At 35.6% G+C, this 23846-nt stretch overlaps 1 protein-coding gene across 8 annotated transcripts in view; it reads left to right on the top strand.

The window, feature by feature from the left end:
* Positions 1 to 1074: 1074 nt before the first annotated feature.
* The window catches only part of LOC100260162 (uncharacterized), a 30708-nt gene continuing 7936 nt past the window's right edge, over positions 1075 to 23846 (top strand). The window contains exons 1-14 of one of the 8 annotated variants that reach the window (XM_059739668.1): positions 1075 to 1195; positions 1879 to 2055; positions 2494 to 2777; positions 2867 to 2901; positions 3421 to 3542; positions 6063 to 6152; positions 6287 to 6406; positions 6534 to 6617; positions 6868 to 6945; positions 7281 to 7406; positions 7493 to 7582; positions 16841 to 16876; positions 16980 to 17035; positions 22464 to 22611. In XM_059739668.1, coding sequence (XP_059595651.1) covers positions 2512 to 2777; positions 2867 to 2901; positions 3421 to 3542; positions 6063 to 6152; positions 6287 to 6406; positions 6534 to 6617; positions 6868 to 6945; positions 7281 to 7406; positions 7493 to 7582; positions 16841 to 16876; positions 16980 to 17035; positions 22464 to 22611 — 1251 coding nt within the window. In that variant the 5' untranslated portion in view covers positions 1075 to 1195; positions 1879 to 2055; positions 2494 to 2511. Of the gene's footprint in view, positions 1196 to 1511; positions 1751 to 1878; positions 2778 to 2866; positions 2902 to 3420; positions 3543 to 6062; positions 6153 to 6286; positions 6407 to 6533; positions 6618 to 6867; positions 6946 to 7280; positions 7407 to 7492; positions 7583 to 16840; positions 16877 to 16979; positions 17036 to 22463; positions 22612 to 23846 lie in introns of those variants that run through there. The other 7 variants (XM_059739670.1, XM_059739666.1, XM_059739667.1 and 4 more) reach the window with 7 other exon arrangements.

Genomic DNA, 23846 nt, shown 5'->3' on the forward strand with positions numbered 1-23846 from the left:
CGAAATACGGGGTCCATAATTTCTTATTTTCTATTTTTTAGAAAGAAAAATAATAGTAATTCTTATATAAAATGTAAAAACTTTGTGAAATTAATTATAAAAGATAATGATTTTTAAAAGTTATTTTAAAAAATTGAGTATTAATTTTTTTTATTTATAATCTCAAATTTTAAAAATAATTCTTAAAGATAGAAGCTTCATTTATGCTTTTAGAACCAAAAATGAGAAATATATTCAAATAATCACTAAATTTATTTAGGGTTATTTGATTAAAAGGGTTATTGAAACCCAATTTTGGAAATCTAATCATTCCAATGGTGAAAATATCGGTAATTACGAATATATCGGTACTTCGATTTTACGGATATATCGAAAATATCGATGAATATTTTTTCACAAATATTGATGGAGTGAAAATTATTTAAAATCCATAGGAATGCTTGAAAAAATTCCAAAAAATGATAAAATAAGTAAGAATACATATTTTAAAGTTATTTTGTAAGTGTAGTTCACATATATATGATCAAGAAGAAAAACATCGTTAGATTCAATATTTGAATTTTAAGAATAATAAATATGAATTTTGGAAGTGTATAAAGTTAGAATTGAGTTAAGAAATATTTGATTTTATTGAATAAAAACAATTTATACATAAATATAATACATATGACATTGCAATACTCTTGTTAGATGAAGGGAATCCATCTCCTTGAAGACAATATTTATTTAAAAAATTTTAAAATATTTTTATTAAAACATGTTTTATTACATTTTAAATAAAAATTTAAATTAATTTATATAAAACATATTATTTGAGATTTAATTTTTAAAATTTTATTAAAAATGTGTCTTAATAACTTTTTTAATTAATATTAATTTATTTAAATAATTAAAATTAATAATAATTTATCTTATCAAATTAATTTTAATTTATAAAATATCGTGGATAAAAACCAAAATTTTAATCCTGATTTAATAAAAATTAAGATGGATAATTAATAATTATTTATATAAAGAGAGGAAAATTGTTCTCATGATTTTCTATTTTTTTTTTAATCTCTACTAAATCTAAAAATCAAAAGTGCCACCCACTTCTCTCACTCGGGCATTGAGAAGCCCTTGTCTGAAGTTGCCCTCCAGACGAGAGAATCCCTTGAAAGGCCCTATTTTCCTCTGCCACTATCAATCCTCCAAGGTACTAATCTAATCATGTTATTATTATTTTTTTTTTTGCAACCCCGTTTGATTCCCAAGGAAATCCATCCCCCATTCGAATTCCGGGAAAATTCATCTCAAGGAAAACCAAAAAAATTGCTTTTCTTTTGCTCCCTGTGTTTTCTGGAGCTGTTCTAGGGGTCTCTTTGCTGTTGTGCCATTGGATTTAAATTTCACGAACCCTAAATCCACGATTTTTGAGCCAGGCTGAAAAGCACAACCTTTGCCTGCAAATCATGATCAGATTACCAAATAGCATCTTATGTTTTTTTTAAAAAAAAAAAAAAATTGGACAGATTTTGTATCCTGTGCGCGGACTGGACTGGTAGGAAATTTCCCGAAAAATCGGTAAAAATACCGACAAATACCGAAATATTGGCGATATTTTTAAAAAATTACCGAAATTTCCGTTGACCGATAATCGGTGACGAATATTGTGTTGGACCCGGCCGATAAGCGATATTATCGCCGAAATTTTTCGACATTTCAATCCTTGGTCCCAAGGGTTGGGAGCACCCCATAACAGTGAAATACGGTAATCACATTGATTTTGTATTTGAAACTTTATGATAAACTTACATATGTTTTAAAAATTAAAATTTCTTATTTATTTATTTATTATTATTATTATTATTTTTATGATGTAAACATTTGCCATGTAAGAAGGACATTCCTCAAGAAACCAAAACGCAATTTGGAGCAATGAAGAATTGTTGTGGAAATGGATCTAAAACTTAGGGTTTCTCTTTCTATACTTGCCACATTCCTAAAAACAATCTAAGTTCATTCAATCTCAGATTCTGCTAGAGAAAGTTGTATGTGGTTGCTTCCTCCTCCAAGGTATGCCCTCATAATTGGAAACCGTTTCTTTTGCTATTTGTTATTGTTGAATTATAGCTACACTGCATTTGGATGCTGGGAAAACTGATTAAATAAAAGGAAATCTGATATTGATTCTCATTTGCCAAGTTTTGTTTCATTCAAGCAATGGTCTTCTACTTTTCTTTTGATAGAAGATCATAGTGTTTTTTGCGGTTTGTTTGGTTGATGAGAAAAACTGATAAAAAACAAGGTGATCAAGTATTGCAGTTCCTGCTTTTTATTTGGTTATTGTTGAAAATTGTGAATCAACCCAAACAGGGACTGCATAGGTAATCAATTTGGTTCAGCTTGCATGAGTTTCATGATGAAGTTTGTTTTTAAGGATTCTTATATAGCGTGTTGATCCAATGGAACACCATTCTTCTTCGATAGTAATCTCTATTTTAATTCTTACAGAGTTAAAGGCCTCTGAACATGGTGGCATTGCGCAATAGTTTGATATGGCCATTCTTGATGATAATGGTACTTCATGGTATGGCCATTTTCCTGTTCACAAGAGGATTTCTCCTCACTCGCACGGAGCTTCCGCATTTCAGCACTTGCTCTGACATCTCCGACTCTCCATGTATTTCTCCTTCTTCCTATTCTTCAAATCTCAACCAAACCCATCTACATCAACTCCAATGTTGGACTAGGCCTGTTGTTGATCGTCTTGTTATCATTGTCCTTGATGCACTGAGGTAAAAAAAGTTTGCTTTTGTTTGAATCCTTCTCTTTTTTCTCAGACAAGGTAACAATTAATTGTTTGAGGTGTATTCCTACTTTTCAGGTTTGATTTTGTTGCTCCCAGTGCCTGCTTTGAAGGTTAGCTTTTTTACTTTTTGAACAGTGATGAATGCTTATGTTAATGAACATTAACTTTCAGTAATTGCTTAATTGTGAAATACCAGAAAGTACAATCTGCACTCGAGTAATGGTACTTTCTTGATGCTTTTCTGTTCAGATTGGTGTTGCTTGTTAAATGGTAATCAGCTTGATATGTGTAGTTGATGAATTGGCCAGAGATTTTAGCTTTTTGTATGGTGGTTGTAGTCTGTATGCTTCACTTACACATGGGTACTGGTTGAGTACCTTCTGTAATTTTTTAATTATTTTTTGCATTACCTCTTGCTTGTACAAGTATGAGCACTTAGTGGCTTCTTTTCTTTTTTAGGTATGGGAAGCTTAAACAACTCACCAAATCTTTCTAATCTGTTTTCAATTTTGATTTATGTGAAATCTTGTTTTTTGAGTTTGTTGTACTGATCTCAAGCAAAGTATTACCAGTTATCTCTTCAATAGTTCTTCTGTGGCAGTATAATTAGCTAAATTTATTTCCTACAGAGAAGAAACCATGGATGGACAAGCTACAAGTGTTACAGAAACTGGCATCTACACAAGGATCATCGGCTAGGATTTTCAAAGCCATTTCAGATCCACCTACAACCAGTTTGCAACGTTTGAAGGTAATATTTTCTTTCACTATGATAATGGTAGTTGGACCTTGGTATGATGTCTCATCTCCCACTTTAAGCAAATTATAATGGTCAATTAGTCTTTGAAAAATTATTTTGACAATTTTGTTCTTTGTTTTGTAGTTCTCATTTTAATGTAGAAAATTTAAAATTTAATATTGTGAGGTTTGCTATTTCTTCTTTCTTGGGCTCATTAACACAAAGATCAGCATGTTTCAAGAATCAAATTGATCTGTGGATAGAAGAATAATCAGTAATTTTCAATCCCTGTGTTCCCTGCAACTTTGATTTATGACTTAATTTGTTAGAGCAGGAAATTGATGAGCTATCCTTATCATTGCTCATGTCATACCTTGTTTACATCTCTCATTTTCTGATTAGAGGGTTTGGACATCTTCCCCTGGTCTATTTCTTCTCAATCTTTGTTTTCTGCTGTTGCAAATATTGATTCTCCAGTGCTTTTTCAGGGGCCAATTTCATTTAGAATTCTGAAGTTCATCAGAAGCTAGAGCTTTTCCTTGTTTAGCCGCAATGAAAGGGTTAATACCATTGAATGGTTGTTGGCTAGAGGCCTTACATTACCCATAATCCTGAGGGTTGTGTTCTCAGCTTAAACAACAGTGACACAGCAGGCCATTTCTTTCTACTATGCCCTGTGTGGTTCATGAAATATGTTGCTCAAGGAGGCAGGCTTGCCTTGGGCCTTCCCCTCATGGATGTTGTTCAGATGAGCCAAACCAGATGTGGATGGTTTGGTTAGAGATTTTGGAGTGCAAGTGAATCCTGGAGGTTGTTTACTACCTTACTTCATTATGGGCCTTAATTCTACATGGTTCTTGGATATCCCTCTAGGCATGATTTATATCATATTGAAGAGAGGCATGTAGTGCTAAAGCTGGTAATAAGACTAGGTTGGGGAGTATGAGAACCTCCACTTCTTTTATATCAATTCTTAATTTTATCCCATATGATACAAATACAATTTCTTATAAGAAAGGGGAGAAAAGGAATACAATCTTCATAACTTCTTAATTTAAATGGGAATAGTTATTTGTTGGGAACTTAGGCCAGTTGAGGAAGATCTATGGAGATCAGTAACCGCCAGTTGGAAGGGAAGCATGGATAGGGAAAATCTTAGATCTTTCAAAATAAAATGGGTTGCAACTTTTCCCATATGCAAGGTTCACCAATGAGGTAGTGGATAGTTGGATAAGAAAGGATCTTCATTGTCAGAGAACGATAGTTGGAGAACTCCTTCCCCATGAATGTTTTTTTTAGATCACTAGTTGGTAATATTTAGAATATTTACCGTGTTTTAGGTTTGTAATTATATAAGTTATGCTGAAGCTCCATTTGCAATTCCTTGTCTGAGGTTTGTCATTTTGGCTTGAAGAACATCTCATGCTTCTTGTACCCTTATTCCTTTTTATTATTCAATGAAAGGGTTGTTTCTTATGGGAAGAAATATGTTATTTGATAATGAAGTTTTATGTGCTTTTTGGCTTTTGGTTCATTAGGTGGAATCATAGTGGTTTTGGATGAAAGAATCATGGAAAATTTCAAGGCTGTATGTCCATATTATACCTCAGTAAAATTTAGGTCCCAACTTGGGAAACACTTTGTAGTCTGTGACCCAACTCAAGAATCTTAGTAGAGTTTAGTAGTGACCATTGGGTTGTTTAGAACATGGGTAATGAAAACTTTTGTGCTCCCTGGTGCAAAGTTAGGCGGGGCCATTATGGCTTCTCATTGTTGAACATCTAGCATGCAGATTTATTGTTTGTGGAACTAAGCTGTATGTTGCTCAAAGTACTCCTCAATCTTGTGACAGTTTTCGTGGAACAATAATGCTCTACCAGTGTGGCCCATCTGGGATTTGCAAGTTGTGCTTTTTCATTTCTCCAACATAAGTTTTAAGGACCTGGTCAATCAAGAACATTTCTTTACTGTTTTCTTTATAACAATAAATATTGTGTGATTCATTGTCATTCTCAAGTAAGCTTGAATAGCTTTTATACCTTGCACATTCTTCCTCTTAAACTATTGGGCTGGGCTCTTGATACATTGAATGTTAGAAGCCAAACAAACTTTAAATGTGCAAATTGATTTAGTGACACAAGGTTGCTAATCATTTGTGCATGGGAAGTTTTTGTATCTCAATAGTAGAATCTAGTGAGAAAGCAAAAGGTAGAATAGGTTGTGATTATCATTTCTCCTACTTCTATGTGTAACCGCAAATGTATTCAAATCAGATATATATATATATATATATTTTGATAATGGGGATTCCGCCCTGAACAGCAAGAATTTATCTAACTGCCCCTATACCTTATCCTACTTAAATACCGGGGAGACTTGAACTTGGATCTTTTGGTTCACCCAGAGGTTACACCCTAGGAGGTCCATGGAAATCAGAATTTGAACTAACGTATCCTGAACTTAAAACCATTGCCATGTGAAGCATTAGTTTCTGACTTTAAAATTAACATTCTTTGCTTGAAACTGTTTCAGGGTTTGACAACTGGTGGACTTCCAACTTTTATTGATGTTGGGAATAGCTTTGGTGCTCCTGCTATTGTTGAAGATAACTTAATTTATCAGGTTTTGTTTCATAACTTTTCTTGCTGAATAGTCATTTAGCTATCTTTCTAAAATTGTTGTCATGTGCTACAATATTTTGCAAGCTGTGTCATGTTTTATTTTTATGTAAATCTAATTTATGGATTCACTTACAGTTGGTTCAAAATGGAAAGCGAGTTGTGATGATGGGGGATGATACATGGTTGCAGTTGTTTCCTCATCATTTTGAAAAATCTTACCCCTTTCCCTCTTTTAATGTTAAAGATCTTCATACGGTATGCCTTACATGTTATGATTTTTTTCCACATTCAATTTTTAAAGTATAGTTTTCTCAAAAATTTGATCCAATATTTCAGTTTTAGCTTCTTCTGTTGCTGGAAGTTCATGATATTTCACTTCCAGGTGGACAATGGATGCATTGACCATTTGCTTCCATCCTTGTATCAAGAAGATTGGGATGTTCTTATTGCACATTTCCTTGGTGTGGTATGTTTGCCTTTATTTGTCAAGCAGAAATCCGTTCTTTGATACCAGTTTCTTCATCTCTTTTTTGCTTAAAGTTTCTTGATCAGATGATGATTTTTTTTCCTGACAATAATGTCGAGCTACAGGATTTTTTTCCCCCTCTTCCTGGAAAACTAGTTACATTATGATTAGGAAAATAAAGAAACTAGCGCTAAGTTACAAGCTGTATCAGCAAAATATAGAATAAGTTTCTTGTTTCTACTTGGGTCAGGATCATGCTGGGCATATATTTGGCGTTGACTCCACTCCAATGATTGAAAAGTTGGAGCAATATAATGGTGTTTTAGAGGTAAGTTTATTTGACTTATTTTTGTTTTTTATTGTATTTTTCATCTTGTCCTAGCGAGGACAAAAAAAAGGTTCACCTATCATTTTTTCTTCCATCTTGCATTTTTCTTTCTTAATTCCAAATTCTTGTTGAGTTTTCTGATTAGCATTGTTTATTGCTTGTTCAGGATAAATTTCTCACATTCTTTTAGAATTAGGATTTTTTCCTTGACTCAAAAAATTGTTTCCTGGGTTCTTACACTGCTTCACATGTTGTTTCAGACCTTTGAAATTTTAATACTCCAAAAAATTTTGTGCCCCTTCACCATTCATGTTTGACTTACCACTTTGCTTCAGAATATAATAGAAGTGCTGGAGAGCCAATCTGGACCAGGTGGCTTACATGAGAATACTTTTCTTCTTGTTATGGGTGATCATGGACAAACCATAAATGGTGATCATGGTGGAGGAACTGCTGAAGAGGTATAATATTATCATTTTCTTTTAAAATCTTGATTTGGTTGTCAAATTCATTTTGTTGTCAAGCTAACAAGAATCATATTCTACAGGTTGAAACGTCGATTTTTGCCATGAGTTTGAAGACGACTCCATCTTCTTTGCCTCTTGAACTTAATACATCATGTTGTGAACTACATTTGGTATTGCCTCTTTCTTCTAATGAGTACACTCCCAAACCTCCATGTTCTATTTTCACACTTGTATGTGACTGCTTGAAATTTGTGCCAATTTCCCTAACTTTTTAGAAAAACAAATGTACAAAAGTGAGTTGGATATGAGCAAAATGTAGTAATTCTAACACAAAATTTCTAGATTTTTGTTTCTTAGAAAAATCTTATAATTTAAAATATGAAAAATATCCTATACAGCTCTTTCTTATGCAAGAGGAGCAATAGGGCTAGTTATTACCTCTCTTCTAGTGCCTCTGCACTTTAGCCCTTTGGTGTAGAGTGATAATTACCATGGGTATGAGTGATCATTCCCATGTTTGCTACTAGATTCTAGGTTTTTGGAAGTGGAGTGAGGAACAATATATTTTGGGCTTGTGTTTGTAAGACTGATTTGAACAATATGGTAGTAAAGAAACTCTAGAATATTTGTAGATGGGTATGATGATATAGGAGTAGGTCTGGGATAAAATTAATTATTTCACTTTTCATTGACTTTCAGCGATAAGAACTTATATTTTGTGCGTAATGAAGTATCATTAGGTGGGTATGTTGAACCATGTCTTAAATCCAGGTAAAAGATCTTGACATCTCTTTTCATTGGTTTTGAGATATCTTTTATGATCCTTCTTGAGATGTAGACATCTGAACCTCCCAGGGAATTCATGTGGTATTTTTCTAGTTATATTACACGTCTAAAGTGTGAATAGTTTGTGTTGTCACATTTCTTATTAAAAAAGACTGCATAGATCCTTCTTACTAGCATTGTGGCATAGACTGATCATTAGGGTAGGGTATAAGTTGAGTTCCTTGTGGAATACATTTCATATTTGCTACTAGATTCAATGGTTTTGGAGAGGTGCGAGGGTCAATATGTTGTAAACTTTTGTGTAGCTTTGATTTGGTTAATATGGTAGTAAAGAAACTCTTGAATCTTTATTGATTGACACAACTATGGAAGTTGTTTGGGATAGAATTAATTTTTTATCTCTTTGGGCTTTAGTGACAGAATTCATAAATGTCCATGTTATGAAATATTAGTTACTTGTCACCATGGTCTTAAACCTAGGTCATAATCTTGTCTCTCTTGTTCATGCGTTTCTAGATCTCTTCTGTGAGTCTTCTTCATGTATAGGCATCCCAATTCATCCAAGGAACTTCTCATGGCACTTGTCTGGTTGTATTACGCTTCAATCTGTAAAATGTTGTACCAAAAAATTGTATGATATTTAGAAAGTTCTATTATATGGTACTGAATTGATTCCTTTTCATATACATACATATAAGTATGTGGTGTTTACTGTGTACAAGCTAATATTAGATGTGGCTTGTGCACACTAACCACCACATATGTATCATCCATGCGCTTCATTAATAATATGTTGAATTTGGAAAATGATTTTTGATTATTTTTAACAGTCAAGTTTTATTTTGGATTTTTATGTTTCCCTATTATTATAAATCATTTTGTAGAGAACCAAGAGGCAGTGTCTGGTGGGCTATACGGTGACTTTGTGGGTTATTTAGCTTAAAAAAAAGAGAGTATGTTTGAGGTTTGGAAGAGATTAATGCTTGATTTGTGGGAGATATTTGCTTTCTAACATCCATCTCAATGCCTGTTGCCAAATAGTTCTTGGTAGTTTCTTAGCATCATATGTGCAATTGAAGTTTAGTTTGCTTCCCAGTTCAGAAATTTGTAAGAATACATGAATTTGACAACTAGTTTTCTCCACTAGTTGTTTGAAACTTAATTTTGATGGATGTTCCTAGGGAGTTTGACCTAGATGAGCATTGGCGGATTTGTTTTGGGGTCATAGTGATATGATTCAGGCTTTCTTGAAGGGAGCTGATTTTGGCCTAGTTGTTAAAATGAAAACATTTGCTTCACTTAATGATCTCAAGATTGCAAGAGAGTTGAGTGTCAGAAATTTGTTGGTAGAAGGGGGTTTAGCGGCAGTTTTGTCTTAAATGGCAAATAATGGTACAGGGTCTTAGGATATGACCAATGGATATGAAGATTGTGTTATTGATAGGGTATTGAGTCTCTCTTTCTCTTGATAGTCTAGATCGGGTAATTAGGAAGTTGATAGTCTGTCTAAGAGAAGCGCATCTTCTTTAGTTGATCTTATTGGGGATGTGATGCCCCCTTGAGTTTTGATGTTTGTTCCCTCACCCAAAGAACATCAAAAAAAAAAAAAAAAAAAAAAAAAAAAAAAAAAGAAGAAGAGAAGGATCCCTTGGTGGAGTCGATACCTTTAGGAAATCTATGAAGAAAAAGATTTATAAGAGCTGGAATAATTTGATCAACAATTTGATGAAATTAACTTATTTTTTTAATGGACTAAAGAGGTTTAGAAATGCTATCAAGGTGGCGCTCTCTTGCTTGGCCAAGGATAAGCTAGCTCCACGGGGGAAGCAAAGTTTTTAGTGAAAAGGGATTCCTCTATGAGTAAGGTTAAGAGGCTTCCTGACCTATCAAAAAAAAAAAAAAAAAAGGTTAAGAGGCTTCCTGAAGGACTGGCATCAATTTCAAGAGATTACCTTTTAATGAACTACACTGGGTTTAGAAATGCTAGCAAGGCAATACTCTTCCTTGACCTTAGGTAAGCTGGCTCCAAGAGGCAAGCAAAGTTTTTAGTGAAGGGTGCTCCTGTATGAATGAGGTTAAGAGGCTTCTTATAGGATTAACATCAATTTTAAGAGGGCCTTGTGGGCAGATAATGAAGAGGACTACATTTTTTCCTCAAAAGGGGAACCTTGAGTTAGCACTTTCTCTCCTTAGTTAGGGTTTTGTGTTTGCTTCTTGCTTTGGTTTATCCTGATTCTTGGTGTATCCATGTATTTATCTCAGTCAAGGATTCATTGCCTTCTTTGTACCCATCTTTTTCTTTCTTGTCCTTCTATTCATTAATATTGTAGATCATCCATATGTTTATATAATTAGAATTGTGCTAGAGTCCCTCGTATGGTTTGTTGATAATGCGCCTCTGTTTTGTGGGGTGAGTTGTGACCAACTTCTATATCTGAGGTGAATTTTCTTTGTTTCAAGGCACTACTGGGTTTTATAAATAATATAGGGAAAAGTGAGGCGGTAGTGGATAATGTGGAAAATGTAGATGTGTAGGTGTCATTGCTTGGTTGTTAGGTGGGTGTGTTGCCGACTACATATTTGGAGTTATCATTGGAGGCTTCTACAAGGCTAGTGTTGTTTCGGACCCTATTGAGGAGCAGTTCAATAGGTGGGTCACCTCATGGAAAGACAATACTTGCCAAATGAGGGAACACTTGTGCTTGTCAAAAGCATTCTGTCCAGATTACAGGTATACTTTATATCTTCTGTATACTAGTGGTTTAAGCTTGAAAAGTTTAATCTTATCTTAGAGAGTCATTGGAGTCGTCCTTTTAACATTAGCACTATTTTGGGACTTTGCTGAGTGGTTCAATAAGACACTTGCCCAATGGAAAGACAGTACCTAGGAAGTGGAGGGATGTGTATATTTTTTATCAAAAACACTTTCTTCAGACTATGTATATACTTTATTTCCTCTGTGATGGTCCATTCTAGTGACAATATTCCCACTTTTATTATTTCAGTACTGTTAGGGGCAATTGCCATGTTATTAACCCATCCAAACTTTAATACAACTTTTTTTAATCTTGCTGAGAATTTATCTGGGAGACATCCAATAATGCAAACCCCTCCCACCTAGCTCTGCAAGGGAACCCCTTCGGGTTTTTCAATTCAAAAGGTAGTGTAACCATAGTGGATGCATCACATGGACGTCAAATGGTTGATATTATCCCTCTAGGATCAGAACTTCTTGTTTCAGAGGGTGAATTATCTTGTTCATAGATCTTGAAACCAGATTAATATCCATTTTCAATAGATTTATCCATCTATTGATAGAGAAATATTGATCTCTATTAGGATAGAATATGTGGGCTTTTTTGCTTGAGAAGAAGGGGGACTTACATGGCCTTTTCCTAAAAAGAATTCGATTGTGATACCCGCAAAGCTCTCCTCTCTCTCCCTTCCTCATATTTCTTTTCCTGGACAACTGTCTTCAGACTGTCATGAAAAGTTAGACTAGTGGCACCTGATTGGTGTTAGAATGTGAGTCCAATTCTTTGGTTGGAAACAAATATTTATTGGAAAGTCTTCTTGCTAAAAGGCAAGAAGTGGAGCAACATTACAATCAAACCACAACTGTTTGACCAATTTTGTTATGACAAAATTGAAGAGAGGATTAGGTATTAGAAGCCTATTGCTTCCCAACAACACTTTATGAGAGTTGTTGTGGAGCACGGTTCAAAGAATCGGCCAAGTTAAGTATGACTTGGTCGAGTCGTATCATCCTTGAGCCTGTCCGCGTTGAGTCCGATACCTGATACTTGATCCCATCTAAAACTCAGGCTCAAATCAAGAATCGTTTTAAACTCGGTTGACTCGATCTAGGATTCCGAGTTGACTGGGTCAAACCTTCCAAGTTACCAAAAGAAATCGTTTTTTCACTTCGAAATCATAGCAAATGAACAACAGTCGAGATCTCAACCGAAAAAACCTCGGAAAAATTGGAGATTGCCTTCAAAACAAATAACTTTTCAACAACCAAGACCTATGACCCATTTTGAAGAAGAAGAAAGGCCTCAGTCTAATCATGAGTGTTGGAGTTGTATAAGAAGAGGAGGTTGAGGGCATCGCTAATTTCAGAATGGATGTGGAGCGCCTTCGGTGGTGCCATTGGGAATTCAACAATAGTTGTTGCCCTTCTCTCTGCTTGTTTTTGCCCTCTATCACCGTGGTGTGGGTGAGTCTTGCGAGTGAATTGGGGATATTGAAAAAGAGATTGTGCATGTGAATTGGGTATTTGAAGAAAGGATATCCGTAATATATTACCTGATTTTTTAAACTATTATTTTATATGGTAATGATTTATTGTTTTATATATTGATGGTGTGATATAAATTACATGTACATTATTTTATATGGTAATGGTAGCATATTTGGTGTATTAATTTATTATTAACAATCTATTCAAACCATTTTATTTGTTATAATATTAACATTATTAAAATCATTTAATCAAAATTAAAAATGGAATTGATGATTGAATTATATGTATTTTAGTAAAAATATTATTATATGTGAAATAATTTTTAACATTATTATAAATTGCTTTCTGCAAAGGCTCTATAATTATTTAAATAATGTTAAATGTGAAATAAATTTTATTTTATAATTTTTTAAGCTTATTTAATTATATTTATTTTTATAAAAATTTTCATAATATTTTTATAATTTTTTAAACTTTTTAACTATCTTATTTTGCGTATCACCCAATACCGAGCCGAGATGCCAAGACCGATGTGCCTCAAGACCGTCCGAATCAATGATTGATACCACGACTTTGAACCATGTTATGGAGGCCTACGGTTGAGTGAGATGCTTTGTTAAGGAAAGTCATTGTGTGTAATTCTAGAGAGGAGATGGGTTGTGTTTGAGGGTGGAAGCAAGGCTTATGGTTTGGGTCTGTAGGGATCTATTAGGAGAGGATGGGATGTCTCATATGGGTGCAAGACTAAGTTATCATTCGATGATTAGTGTGGAGGACTTTCTTTAAAAATTAATTCTTAGATTTGTTTATTATTTTAGCTTATAAAATTCTCATTATGCTGGGGTTGCTTATATATGGGTGAGGGATTCTCAGAATGCTTGGGATGTCTCAAACAGGTGTAACACTAAGTTATCATTTGATGATTGGTATGTAGGACTCTTCTGAAAGATTGTTCCTCATATTTGATGCTTGATCTTGGGGGATTTAGAGGATTTACTCTGTGGTAGTTCATGGAGGTGTTGAGAATAGATGGTGTGGAAGGTTGCAAAGGATGCTTTCTTCTTTATGAGTTTTTGGTGAATTGACAAGCTTGGGCATGGTTAGCTTGTTTCGGCTAAAAAGATGTGGGGTCTTAATGCTTCATCCAAGGATTGCTTTTTTGTTTGGCAAATAGTGCTGTATATAAAAGGAGGCATGAGCCTATGATATTCTTTGTGAGATGGTTCTCTGGTTGTGACCTTTGCTATTCTCCTTTGTTGTGGGTTTGGCCTCACTGTGTACTTAAGCTGCATGGTAGTTTTGTTGGCAAGGATCAAAAGATATGGTGAATGGTTCCTTTGTGCCTGCTTTGGTGGCAGGAAAGGAGACTTAGAACTTGAGAAAGTTTGGACTGTTCTGAAGTGGCTACAAAGGCTCCATGCTTATTTAGTTTCTTGGTCCTGGGGTGGGGTGCTTGTAGGATTGATGATTTTTTTTTCTTGTATTTTATTGTTTGAGATGGATTTATGTGTATTGTACATTCTTCTTTTCTTTTCCTTGGCTCTATTGGTATTGGGGCTCCTTATATTCTTCCAGTGTACCTGGGTAGCACCCACCTCTTTTGCTAGACACCTTTCATTGAACATCTATTTATTTGTCCATATAAAAGAAAATAAAGATTAGGACTATTTCATCCCTATTACTTTATTCCTTGTTTTTTTTTTTTTTTTGATAAGTAAAGAGAAGTATGTTAAAATGAAAGAGGAAACACCAAACTAGTGTCCTCTAGGTATACAAAGAGTATACAAAAGCAGCCCCTCGACTCTAAACCAAGGAAGCGAGCTGAAACCCCTACCTATAACAAAAGCCTAGCCACTCAAAAAAGCTAACCAGAGACCGTGGGCTTAAAACTATAAACATCCTCACCCATGACCACAGATTACATACAAAAGAATGTTTCAACCTTTGGATTGACAACACCTCATTCCCAAAAGCCAATGAATTTCTTTCCTTCCAAACTGACCAAAATATACATAAAGGGGCCATTTGCCACGCCTTTTTACGGATGTTCCCCACAAACGCTCCATGCCACCCCAGGAGAGTTTCCTTAACTGTACCAGAGAGAACCCACTCCACACCAAAGAGAGAAAAAAGAAGATTCCATAATGTCCTCGTCATAACATAATGGAGTAAAAGATGATCCACCGTTTTTGCTTCAGCAAGACAAAGAAAACACCTATTTGCCAAAGAATAACCCCTCCTCTGAAGTTGGTCTAAAGTTAAGATTTTGCCCCAGGATGCTTCCCACACGAAAAAAGCTACCTTTGGTGGCACACTCGCTCTCCAAATACCAACATAAGGGAACATAGCTGAACCACCAGGCTCCAAAATAGAGTAGAGCGACTTGACTGAGAAAACACCACTTTTAGATGCTGTCCAAACCATCTTATCCTCGTTCTCCCTTTGCACCCTAAAAGCTTGGATTTTAAGCATAAACTGTTCCATCATCTGAATTTCCCAATCATTAAGCGCCCTTGAGAACAAAGGGGTCCAACCATCCCCTACACCATCTGGGTTCCACACTTTCGATGCCCACGTGTCTTTAGCCTGAGAAATGGCAAAAAGAGAAGGGAAGGATTCGTAGAGAGGCTCATCTCCACACCACTTATCCTTCCAGAATCTCACTCTCCGACCATTGCCCACACAGAAGGCTAAACTGCTATACATACCCAACCACTCCTTTCTAATAGCTTTCCAAAGCCCTACACCATGCCTCCCTCTTTCGGCCCGAGTACACCAACCCCCCTCCTCTACACCATATTTGTGTTTGATCACTTTCTTCCACAACACCTCTCTTTCAATGGCAAAACGCCAATTCCACTTACCCAAGAGAGCTTTATTCATCAACGCTAAGTTTCTTACCCCCAAACCACCTTTCTTCCTTTCCAAGCAAACCATATTCCACCTAACTAGATGAGGCCTCTGATCAAGAGCACCTCCCCCCCATAGGAAGTCCCTCTGAATCTTCTCCAACCGCATCCTTACTTTTCTGGGCAAAAGGAAAAGAGACATGAAGTAAACTGGCAAACTGGAAAGAGTGCTCCGAATAAGGGTGAGTCTTCCCCCCTTGGAAATATACTGTCTCTTCCACATAGCCAACCTTTTCCTAAACCTCTCTTCAACACAATCCCATACCACCTCTGATTTGAAAGGTGCCCCCAAAGGCAAACCCAAATAACTGGAAGGCAGACCACCCACCTTACAACCCAACTCCAGAGCCAAATCCTCTATATCATTCACCCTCCCCACCGGAATAAGCTCACTCTTCTCCAAGTTAACTTTCAAACCTGAGCAAACCCCAAACCACATGATAAGCCAACTTAGATACGTCAACTGAACCTGGGACTCCTCACAAAACACCAAGGTGTCGTCCGCAAAGAGCAAATGGGATATCAGAATCCCTTCTCCACCCCTACCTCTAGCCCTCCAACCAGATAAAAAGCCCCCACTGATGGCCCTTCTCATTAAGCAATTAAAAACCTCCATAGCTATCACGAACAGGTAAGGGGATAGAGGGTCACCTTGTCTCAAACCCCTTGAGCTTTGGAAGAATCCAGAAGGAGAGCCATTTATTAGAACGGAGTATCTTACAGTTGAGATACACCACTCTATCCACTTAATCCATCTCTCCCCAAATCCCATTTGCTTTAACACAACCAACAAGAACTTCCAGCCAACATGATCATAGGCCTTCTCTATATCCAATTTGCACATCACACCCCCTTGATTGCTTTTCAATCTGGAGTCCACAACCTCATTAGCAATCAAAACTGCATCAAGAATTTGTCTACCCTCCACAAAGGCATTTTGGGGTTCCGAAATCACTTTTCCCATAACCTTCTTGATTCTATTTGCCAACACCTTGGCCAACAACTTGTAAAGGCTTCCCACAAGGCTAATCGGTCTGAAATCTTTCAAATCTTCTGCCCCTCCCTTCTTAGGGACTAAAACCAAGAAGGTTGCATTTAGGGATTTTACAAATCTGCCCCTTTCATGGAATTCTCTAAAAAAGCCCATAATTTCAAACTTCACCACATCCCACCCATAAAGCCAGAACGCCATTGTAAAGCCATCTGGCCCCGGGGCTTTGTCTTTGCCTAGGTCCGTAAGAGCTGCTAGCACCTCTTCCTCCAAGAAAGGGATCTCCAACCCCTCAGCCTCACTGATATCTAACCTCATAAAAGAGATCCCGTCAACACTAGGGCGCCAACCCTCTTCCTCCTGGTACTTTATTCCTTGTTGAATGTCAAGAATTAAAAATGATTTTATGTGTTGGCAGACATAATGCAAATTGGTGCTTAAATCCTGGCTCAAGTTTGTTTTCTTTTAAAAGATTTTTTTTATGTGCCACTTTCAGGACAAAGAGAACATGTGCATCAACTCCATCCAACAGGTATTGTGCATTCATTTTTGGATTGTGATTTGGTAAATCTTTTTTCTGTTTGTTTGAACCGTGTTTCTCCTAGGATGCATATTTGAATGATTGCTATTTGCAGCTTGATTTTGCAGTGACTGTATCTGCAATGCTTGGTATTCCCTTTCCTTTCGGAAGGTGCAGTGTACGCATTCTGCTTCATATCATTATTGTCATCTTATGTAAAATATACATGTATAATGAATTTTATAATATGTTTTGGCAATTTACTATTATTTATTGATTAGTGATAGGATTGATATAAAAAATGATGTCATTGGAGGAAGGTTTCTGACATTCTTGTTTTGAAGCCTCAACATTTAGATTTGGGATTTTTGAATAAGTAGATAATATTTTTTCTTATTTCCATTTAGCACAATTTAAAATACACGCTGATAATTCAAGGAAATAAACCTTTCAGTAGACAAAATGACAACAGGTGTTTGACAATTTAAAATACATGCTGATAATTCAAGGAAATATAAGCACAGAACTTAGCTAAGTTGTGGCAAAAACACAAAATTACAATAGGTTTTTGAGCTCAAAATTTATCAATCATATGCTTTTTTAGATCTGAATTTTTGTTGGCATTGAATATGTCTACCCTATATTATAACGGGATATCTTAATAGAAAATAATCACACTGGAAAGTAGTTCTATGCCATGTAGAGAAAGATGTTCAGGCTTTGGGAACAAGGTAGTGGAGGTATGTGGTTCACCATTAGATAAAGAATCCCTGGTGTGTCTATTTTGCTGCTTTTTGAGATAGATGAAATTTCATGGCTTATTGAGCAATTGGGAGGTCATGCTTGCCGGAGAGGGATGTAGGTTTCACCAGGAAATTTAGAGGTTGATCAGAACAATTTGTTTGGGGTTAGAAGGAATACAAATGTGAGGTTCGTGAGAATTTTGGACACTTGCCTAATAGAATACCATTTCTCCTAATATGGAAGGGGCCCACGAATTATTGTTTGTGTTGCTGATGTTGTGGAAGTGCTAATAGAAGACAAAGAAAGATAATATGGCCAAACAAAAGGGTACAACTCAAGGTGACAAAAGACTCCCACAAAGGATGCTAATGAGAGTTCCATCATTTAGTCAAATTATCCATGCGTGATTGGCTGTATAAGAAATCCAACAGAGGGAGCAGCTCAAAGATCTAGCCATGTCAATGGTTTTGTGCTGGAGGAGCTAATCTTTGTGGATCTTGCTTCCCCTGAGATACCTAAGCTATCTTTAGAGTCGAGTCTCTCTGAAACAAATGATTGCAATAAGAGCTTTCAGAGCTCAGCCTTCCTGTAAAGCAAGGATCTCAGTCTTTTAGAGAAGGCTCTTATCATGTTGGCCCTATGATTTCTAAAGACACTGCAGTGTCGTAGATTTACCTGAAAAGCATCCATCATAATTAAGCTTGAGGTAGATTGCTGGCTACGCAAGCTGCTATTCCATTCAAATACAACCAGGCTCACAGAAACCCTGTGGAACACCTTGAGAGATTGCAGAACAATGTGATGAGAGGAGGAAAAAAAAGTCTACCCCACAGTAACCATAGATCTGCATATATGCTAAAAAATCCAAGCATTTCTCTTTAAGTAGGTTGGAGAAAAATAGCATAAGAGCCACCTACCTTGCTCTTGGCATTGCCTCCAAACCTTGGGAAAGCAATAATCGCCAAATCATCTGCAGTCCAAAGAGTACCCTATCAATCCCAACCAGTTGAAATAATCTGTCAGAGAATCAAAACCACTAGACAGTGGAGAAATAAATGGTCAACCAACCAATTTCTCTACATACCTCTGCATATAATTTACCATTCCAAGTGCAGGGCTTTAGAAGGCTCCTCAATTGGATTGTCTTATTAGTATTGACGCTTTTGTTTCCACCAACCATGAAGAATCCTTATCTTTAGGGCTTCCAAATAAACTTGGCTCAATGAGGAGAATGTCGGTGTGAGTATGAATTGACGGTTAGGAAAAAGGATTGAGAGGAGAGCGGTCTGCGCTTTCTCATTTGTTAAGGAGGATCACACATAAACATGGAGCAAGGATGAGTTAAGAGTAGTAATATTGTCAATTTCTTGATTGGATAAGTTACATTGAAAGTAAAATTTTCAAGATGGAGGGGAAGAGTTTACACAACAATAAATGGGAGTAGTTCGAAATCTCTAGAACTGAGACTAAGTAGAGGTTAGAATAGAGAGTCAAAAGTGGTTGGTCACTCTGCCATAAATCTTCCTATAAAGGAATCTTAGAGTCATCTCCAATTAATCTTCCTATAAAGGAATCTTAGAGCCATCTCCAATTGAGAATTGATTATATTGAGAAGAAACCTTGGGCAATTTCTTTTCAGAGGTAATGATGCAATTATCTTTCAAAAATGTTTGCTTCCCAACCATTGGATTATAAACCATAAATGCTTCTAGTACGTTTTCTCGTGGAGTGTTGCTCTCCATATGAAGCCTCTACAACCATTGGCCTAGGAAGGATCCATTCATTATAAAATTTTTCACAAGCTTAAACCTCCTTCATCTTGGATTAACAAACTTACCTTCATCCGATTAGGTGCAGGAATGACAACGGGACGGGTTCGGGACGGGTCGCCCTCATCCCAACCCCGTCCCGTTTATTCAAAACAAATCTCATCCCCGTCCCAAACCCGGGGCGGGGCGGGGTATGTAATCCCATCCCCGTTTTGAAATAATAATCAAAATTCCATCCCCGACCGTTTCGACCCGGGTTGCCCAAAAACAGGTGAAAACAATGAGTTATAGACTGCTGAAATGAGGAAAATAAATTAGCAAAAAGACCACCTTGTTGCCACCAGATTACAAATCTGGACAATCCCAAATATCACCAACAAATTTCTCATCTTTTGCCTAGAAATTGACAAAAAAAACACCCCAAACCAAACAAATCAACATTCAAATCTCTCATCTTTTGCCCAGAAACTGACAAAAAAACACCCAAAACCAAAAAATCAAAATTCCAAAAAAAAATACCTAAAACGATTCCCATGGAGAAAATGGCAGTTTCGGGTGGATTATCTGATGGATTTCTGCATTGAGTACTCCAACTGTCCAAAACACACCATCTTTTAGCATTTTGACAAACACTTGAGTTGTTGATTGCAAATTAGGGATTGAGTTTTAGGGACGAGAACGAGGATGGGAGGGATTTGCGGAAGCCATTTCTTCACATTGGAAACTGGTACAGAAAGGGGTCGAGGCAATCTAGTACGATGAGGTCGTCTCAGGTGATTCGGGACAGCTCCGTCTCCATCATCACTTGTGTTCTCATCAACAACCCCAGGAACGAGAACCTTAAAACGAGAGAAAAAAAAACCTAAAACGGGAGAGGAAGACCAGAAAGGATAGGAAGCAAATATTTATAAGTGGGGGTAAACTTGTAATTTCATATTCGGGGCGGGGTAGGGCATATTGTTACTAAACCCGATCCCGCCCCGAACTTGATTCGGGTTTTTTTTTTAAACCTGAACCCGTCCCATCCCCAATTTCTATGCTCCCATACCCGTTCTAATCGGGGCAAGGCGGGGCGGGTGACCTGAAAAACCCGCGAAATTGCCATTCCTAATTAGGTGATCTATTTTTCTCTTCTTTAAACTCGACAATGAGAAACTTTTTTGTCTTCTTTTAATTCTAGAAGTAATATTACCTTTGCATTCTTTTTATTCTTGAAGCAATCTTAAATTTAAATTTGAAAACTGAGACAATAAGAAGTGATATGAGACGAATGATGCTGGACAAGTGAGACAAGTGTGATTCTAACCCCTAAAAATAAATACATTTTCTTCTGACAATCAAGTGGGAGAAATCCTTTCCATAACTGTGGTTAAAAACTGGGGTATTTGGTCTTGATTAACATTAATGTTTGAGAGAATGCTCTGATTAAGCTGATTGAAAATCTAGAAATCTGCAACAAAATCAAAGGAATGAGTTGAATATTGTATACATCCTCTGGTCTAGCTTTAGAGAAAAATATATATCATCCAAAAATTGGATAGTGTTACTTTGAGGGATTCTATACACCAAAGAGAACCCTTCAAAACATCTCTTTTCTCAGCTTTAATCATAATTATGCTGGATTCTATACACCAAAGAGGACCCTTTAAAACATCTCTTTTCTCAGCTTTAATCATAATTATGCTAAGTACATCCACTAGTAGTGCGAAAAGAGAGTGGGTCACCTTGTTTGAGGTGGCTCAAAGCCTTTACCTATCCTTTTGTAGGAAGATATTTACCAACACTTAAAACTAGGAGAATATAACATCCTTGAATCTAAAGCCTCCATTTAGGATAGAAAGCTTTCCTAATCATTGCATGGTCCAAGTCTAAGAAACCGAAGTCAACATGGTGTAATCTTTCTTGAAATCAAGTTGAATATCTTTGTGAATTTCTTATCCACCAAAATGTAAACACCTCAACAAAGGTTCCTTCTATGAGGAGGGAATTAGTCTCTTGAATAGTGGTGGAGCTTTTTTTTCTTTTCTTTTCTTTTCTTTTCTTAATTTGATTTTTTTGTACATTTTAATTGAAGGTATTTAAAACAAACATAAAATAAAAATTCATGCAAACAAGTTTTACAAGCATTGTTTCAAAAGATTATTGAGGCTTACACCTTGAGGCTCGCGTTAAGTTAGCCTTCAAGCCTCAAGGCAAGGTAACTAAGGCTTAAGCCTCACTTTATTGAGGCTTACAACCTTAAGACTATAGCCTCGAGGCTATTGAGGCTCAAACCTAAAATATAGAAGGTTTTTAGCTTACTTATATAGATTGAGAATATTATTTAATAACATTGATGATGAGATTATTTAAATATGAAAAATATTATAGACAACAATTATAGATTTATTAAATAGAAGTATTATAGATTAATTTTAAGTTTTTGTAATTCTATTAGTTTAATTTTTTGGACATTGTGATTGGAAAGGTGTCCCTAGCGGGCCAAATTTCTAGCTCTACCTTTGCTTTTCAGGCAGCTTGAAGATGTGTAGATATAAGTCTTGTAGAGGCTGTTGTATACGTCCTATGTACTTTGGTGTGCTTTTTTTGGCGCTTTTAATGCATTTTTTGTTTACCTATCAAAAAAAAAAAAAAAAAAAGTCTTCTAGAGTCAGATTGGTAGATTAATATGTCTGAAATTTTAAATATGATTGATGGAACCTTTTAAGTATGAGAGCATTGGTCACACCCCACTATTATAGAACTCAAAGTTTAAAAACCTTAGGAAATCCATCTGCAAGACAATTTCTTGACTTTGTTCTGCTTGTTTAATTTCATTTATGAGTTCTCTAAGTTACTATTTCTATCTCTATTTATTAATCTTCATGTTTTTAAAAGCTATATCCGTCTTTGTTTATTACCTAATAAATTACTATTCCAATCTTCATGTATTTAAAAACAAGTGCTGGTATTTTTGTATCAGAACTTTCACATTTTGCAATGATCCATGTTTTGTGCTATTATGCTGGTGGTGTCATTACTATGCCTTGATGTAGCTTTGACAAATATCTTTCTGAAATAATAGCTTGAGGTTGGTTTCATTTCAGCATTGGCCGTGTTAATTCTGAGCTATATGCTTTAGGCTCTGGTACATGGAATTTGGAAAGCATTAATGTGGGGAATCGTCAAACTCAATTGAATATGCAATCGTGGATGCACGATTATGTCAATGTACTTTGCATCAATTCTTGGCAGGTACTAATTTAACTTGTCGAATTATTTTTGAAGATTTAAATTGTCTTGACACTGAAATTGTAATCAAGATTGCATAGCTTAAAAAATTATTGATAAGGATAATAAACAAGTCAAGGTTGCCTTAACCTTCATCTCTAGCTTGATGATATATTAGTATTAAAAATAATAATAAAACATAACATCATGAAACCTCTAAACCAAAAAATAAATTTAAAGGTTAAGTGAAAATAACAAAAAAATGTAAAAATTGAATACAAACACACATAATTCAAGCATAGATGTGAGGATTTCTGAATTAACACCTATATGAATGCAAAAGAAATTAGTTTCTATGTAAATTTCCACTCAATTGTGGATAATTTTTCCTTGTTCTTATTTATTAATTATGTTTGGTGTTTGAATGTTCTATTTTAATTTGTTATAGTTGTACCTTATGACTTGCTATATCTTTGAGAGTTTTTGAGAATACTAATTATTATTATTATTATTTTTTCCGTTACTCTTAATTTCTCAAAGATACTGTTTTATCTAGTTATTTTGTTGTGTTTTTAATCTTTATTGACAATAAATCTTAAATTGCCTGGAAAGGAATATCTTACACTTTATATCTTCTACAATTAGGATGATCAAATGGTTTGAACCATTGGCTTGTATGTAATCTCTTTAGACATGGTTTTTCCTTCTTTTCTTTTTTCAAATTTTTATAATTTATTGTTATAATTTTTTATATATATATATATATATTAAAATTTTTTGAAAAAAGCCTGCTTTGTGGAAACAGGAATCAATTTATTTGTCTGTAATGTTGGTAAAATGTAAATAGATGCACCTTTTAAAATCGTCTGGAATTTGCTTCCATGGTTTAGTCAATATTGGTTCATAAATGCCTTCATTTTTTCCCTTGCCTAGCTCAAGTGGCAAGGGGTTGAAATGGGGATATAAGAGGTGCTGGGCTCAATTTCCAAGAGAAAAAAATGTTACCTATAAAAAAAAGGTGTTACAACTTGATTGGTTAGCGGTGTGTAATTCCAATGGGTTGGACTAACCTAGAGATTTTGCTTGTTTTTACTTTGTATTGTCTTGTATTTGATTCCTTGTAGTTTTGTTTTTCTTTGGTGGGAGGATTCCTCATCCTTCTCTTGTACTTCCTTTTTATCAATATATCTCTTTGTCGTTTCCTATCAAAAAATTTCCTCCGTCACCTGGGGTTGATGTTCCATAGTTCTTCCTTGTGT

Source organism: Vitis vinifera, chromosome 9, assembly GCF_030704535.1.
Source record: "Vitis vinifera cultivar Pinot Noir 40024 chromosome 9, ASM3070453v1".
NCBI classification, from domain to species: domain Eukaryota; kingdom Viridiplantae; phylum Streptophyta; class Magnoliopsida; order Vitales; family Vitaceae; genus Vitis; species Vitis vinifera.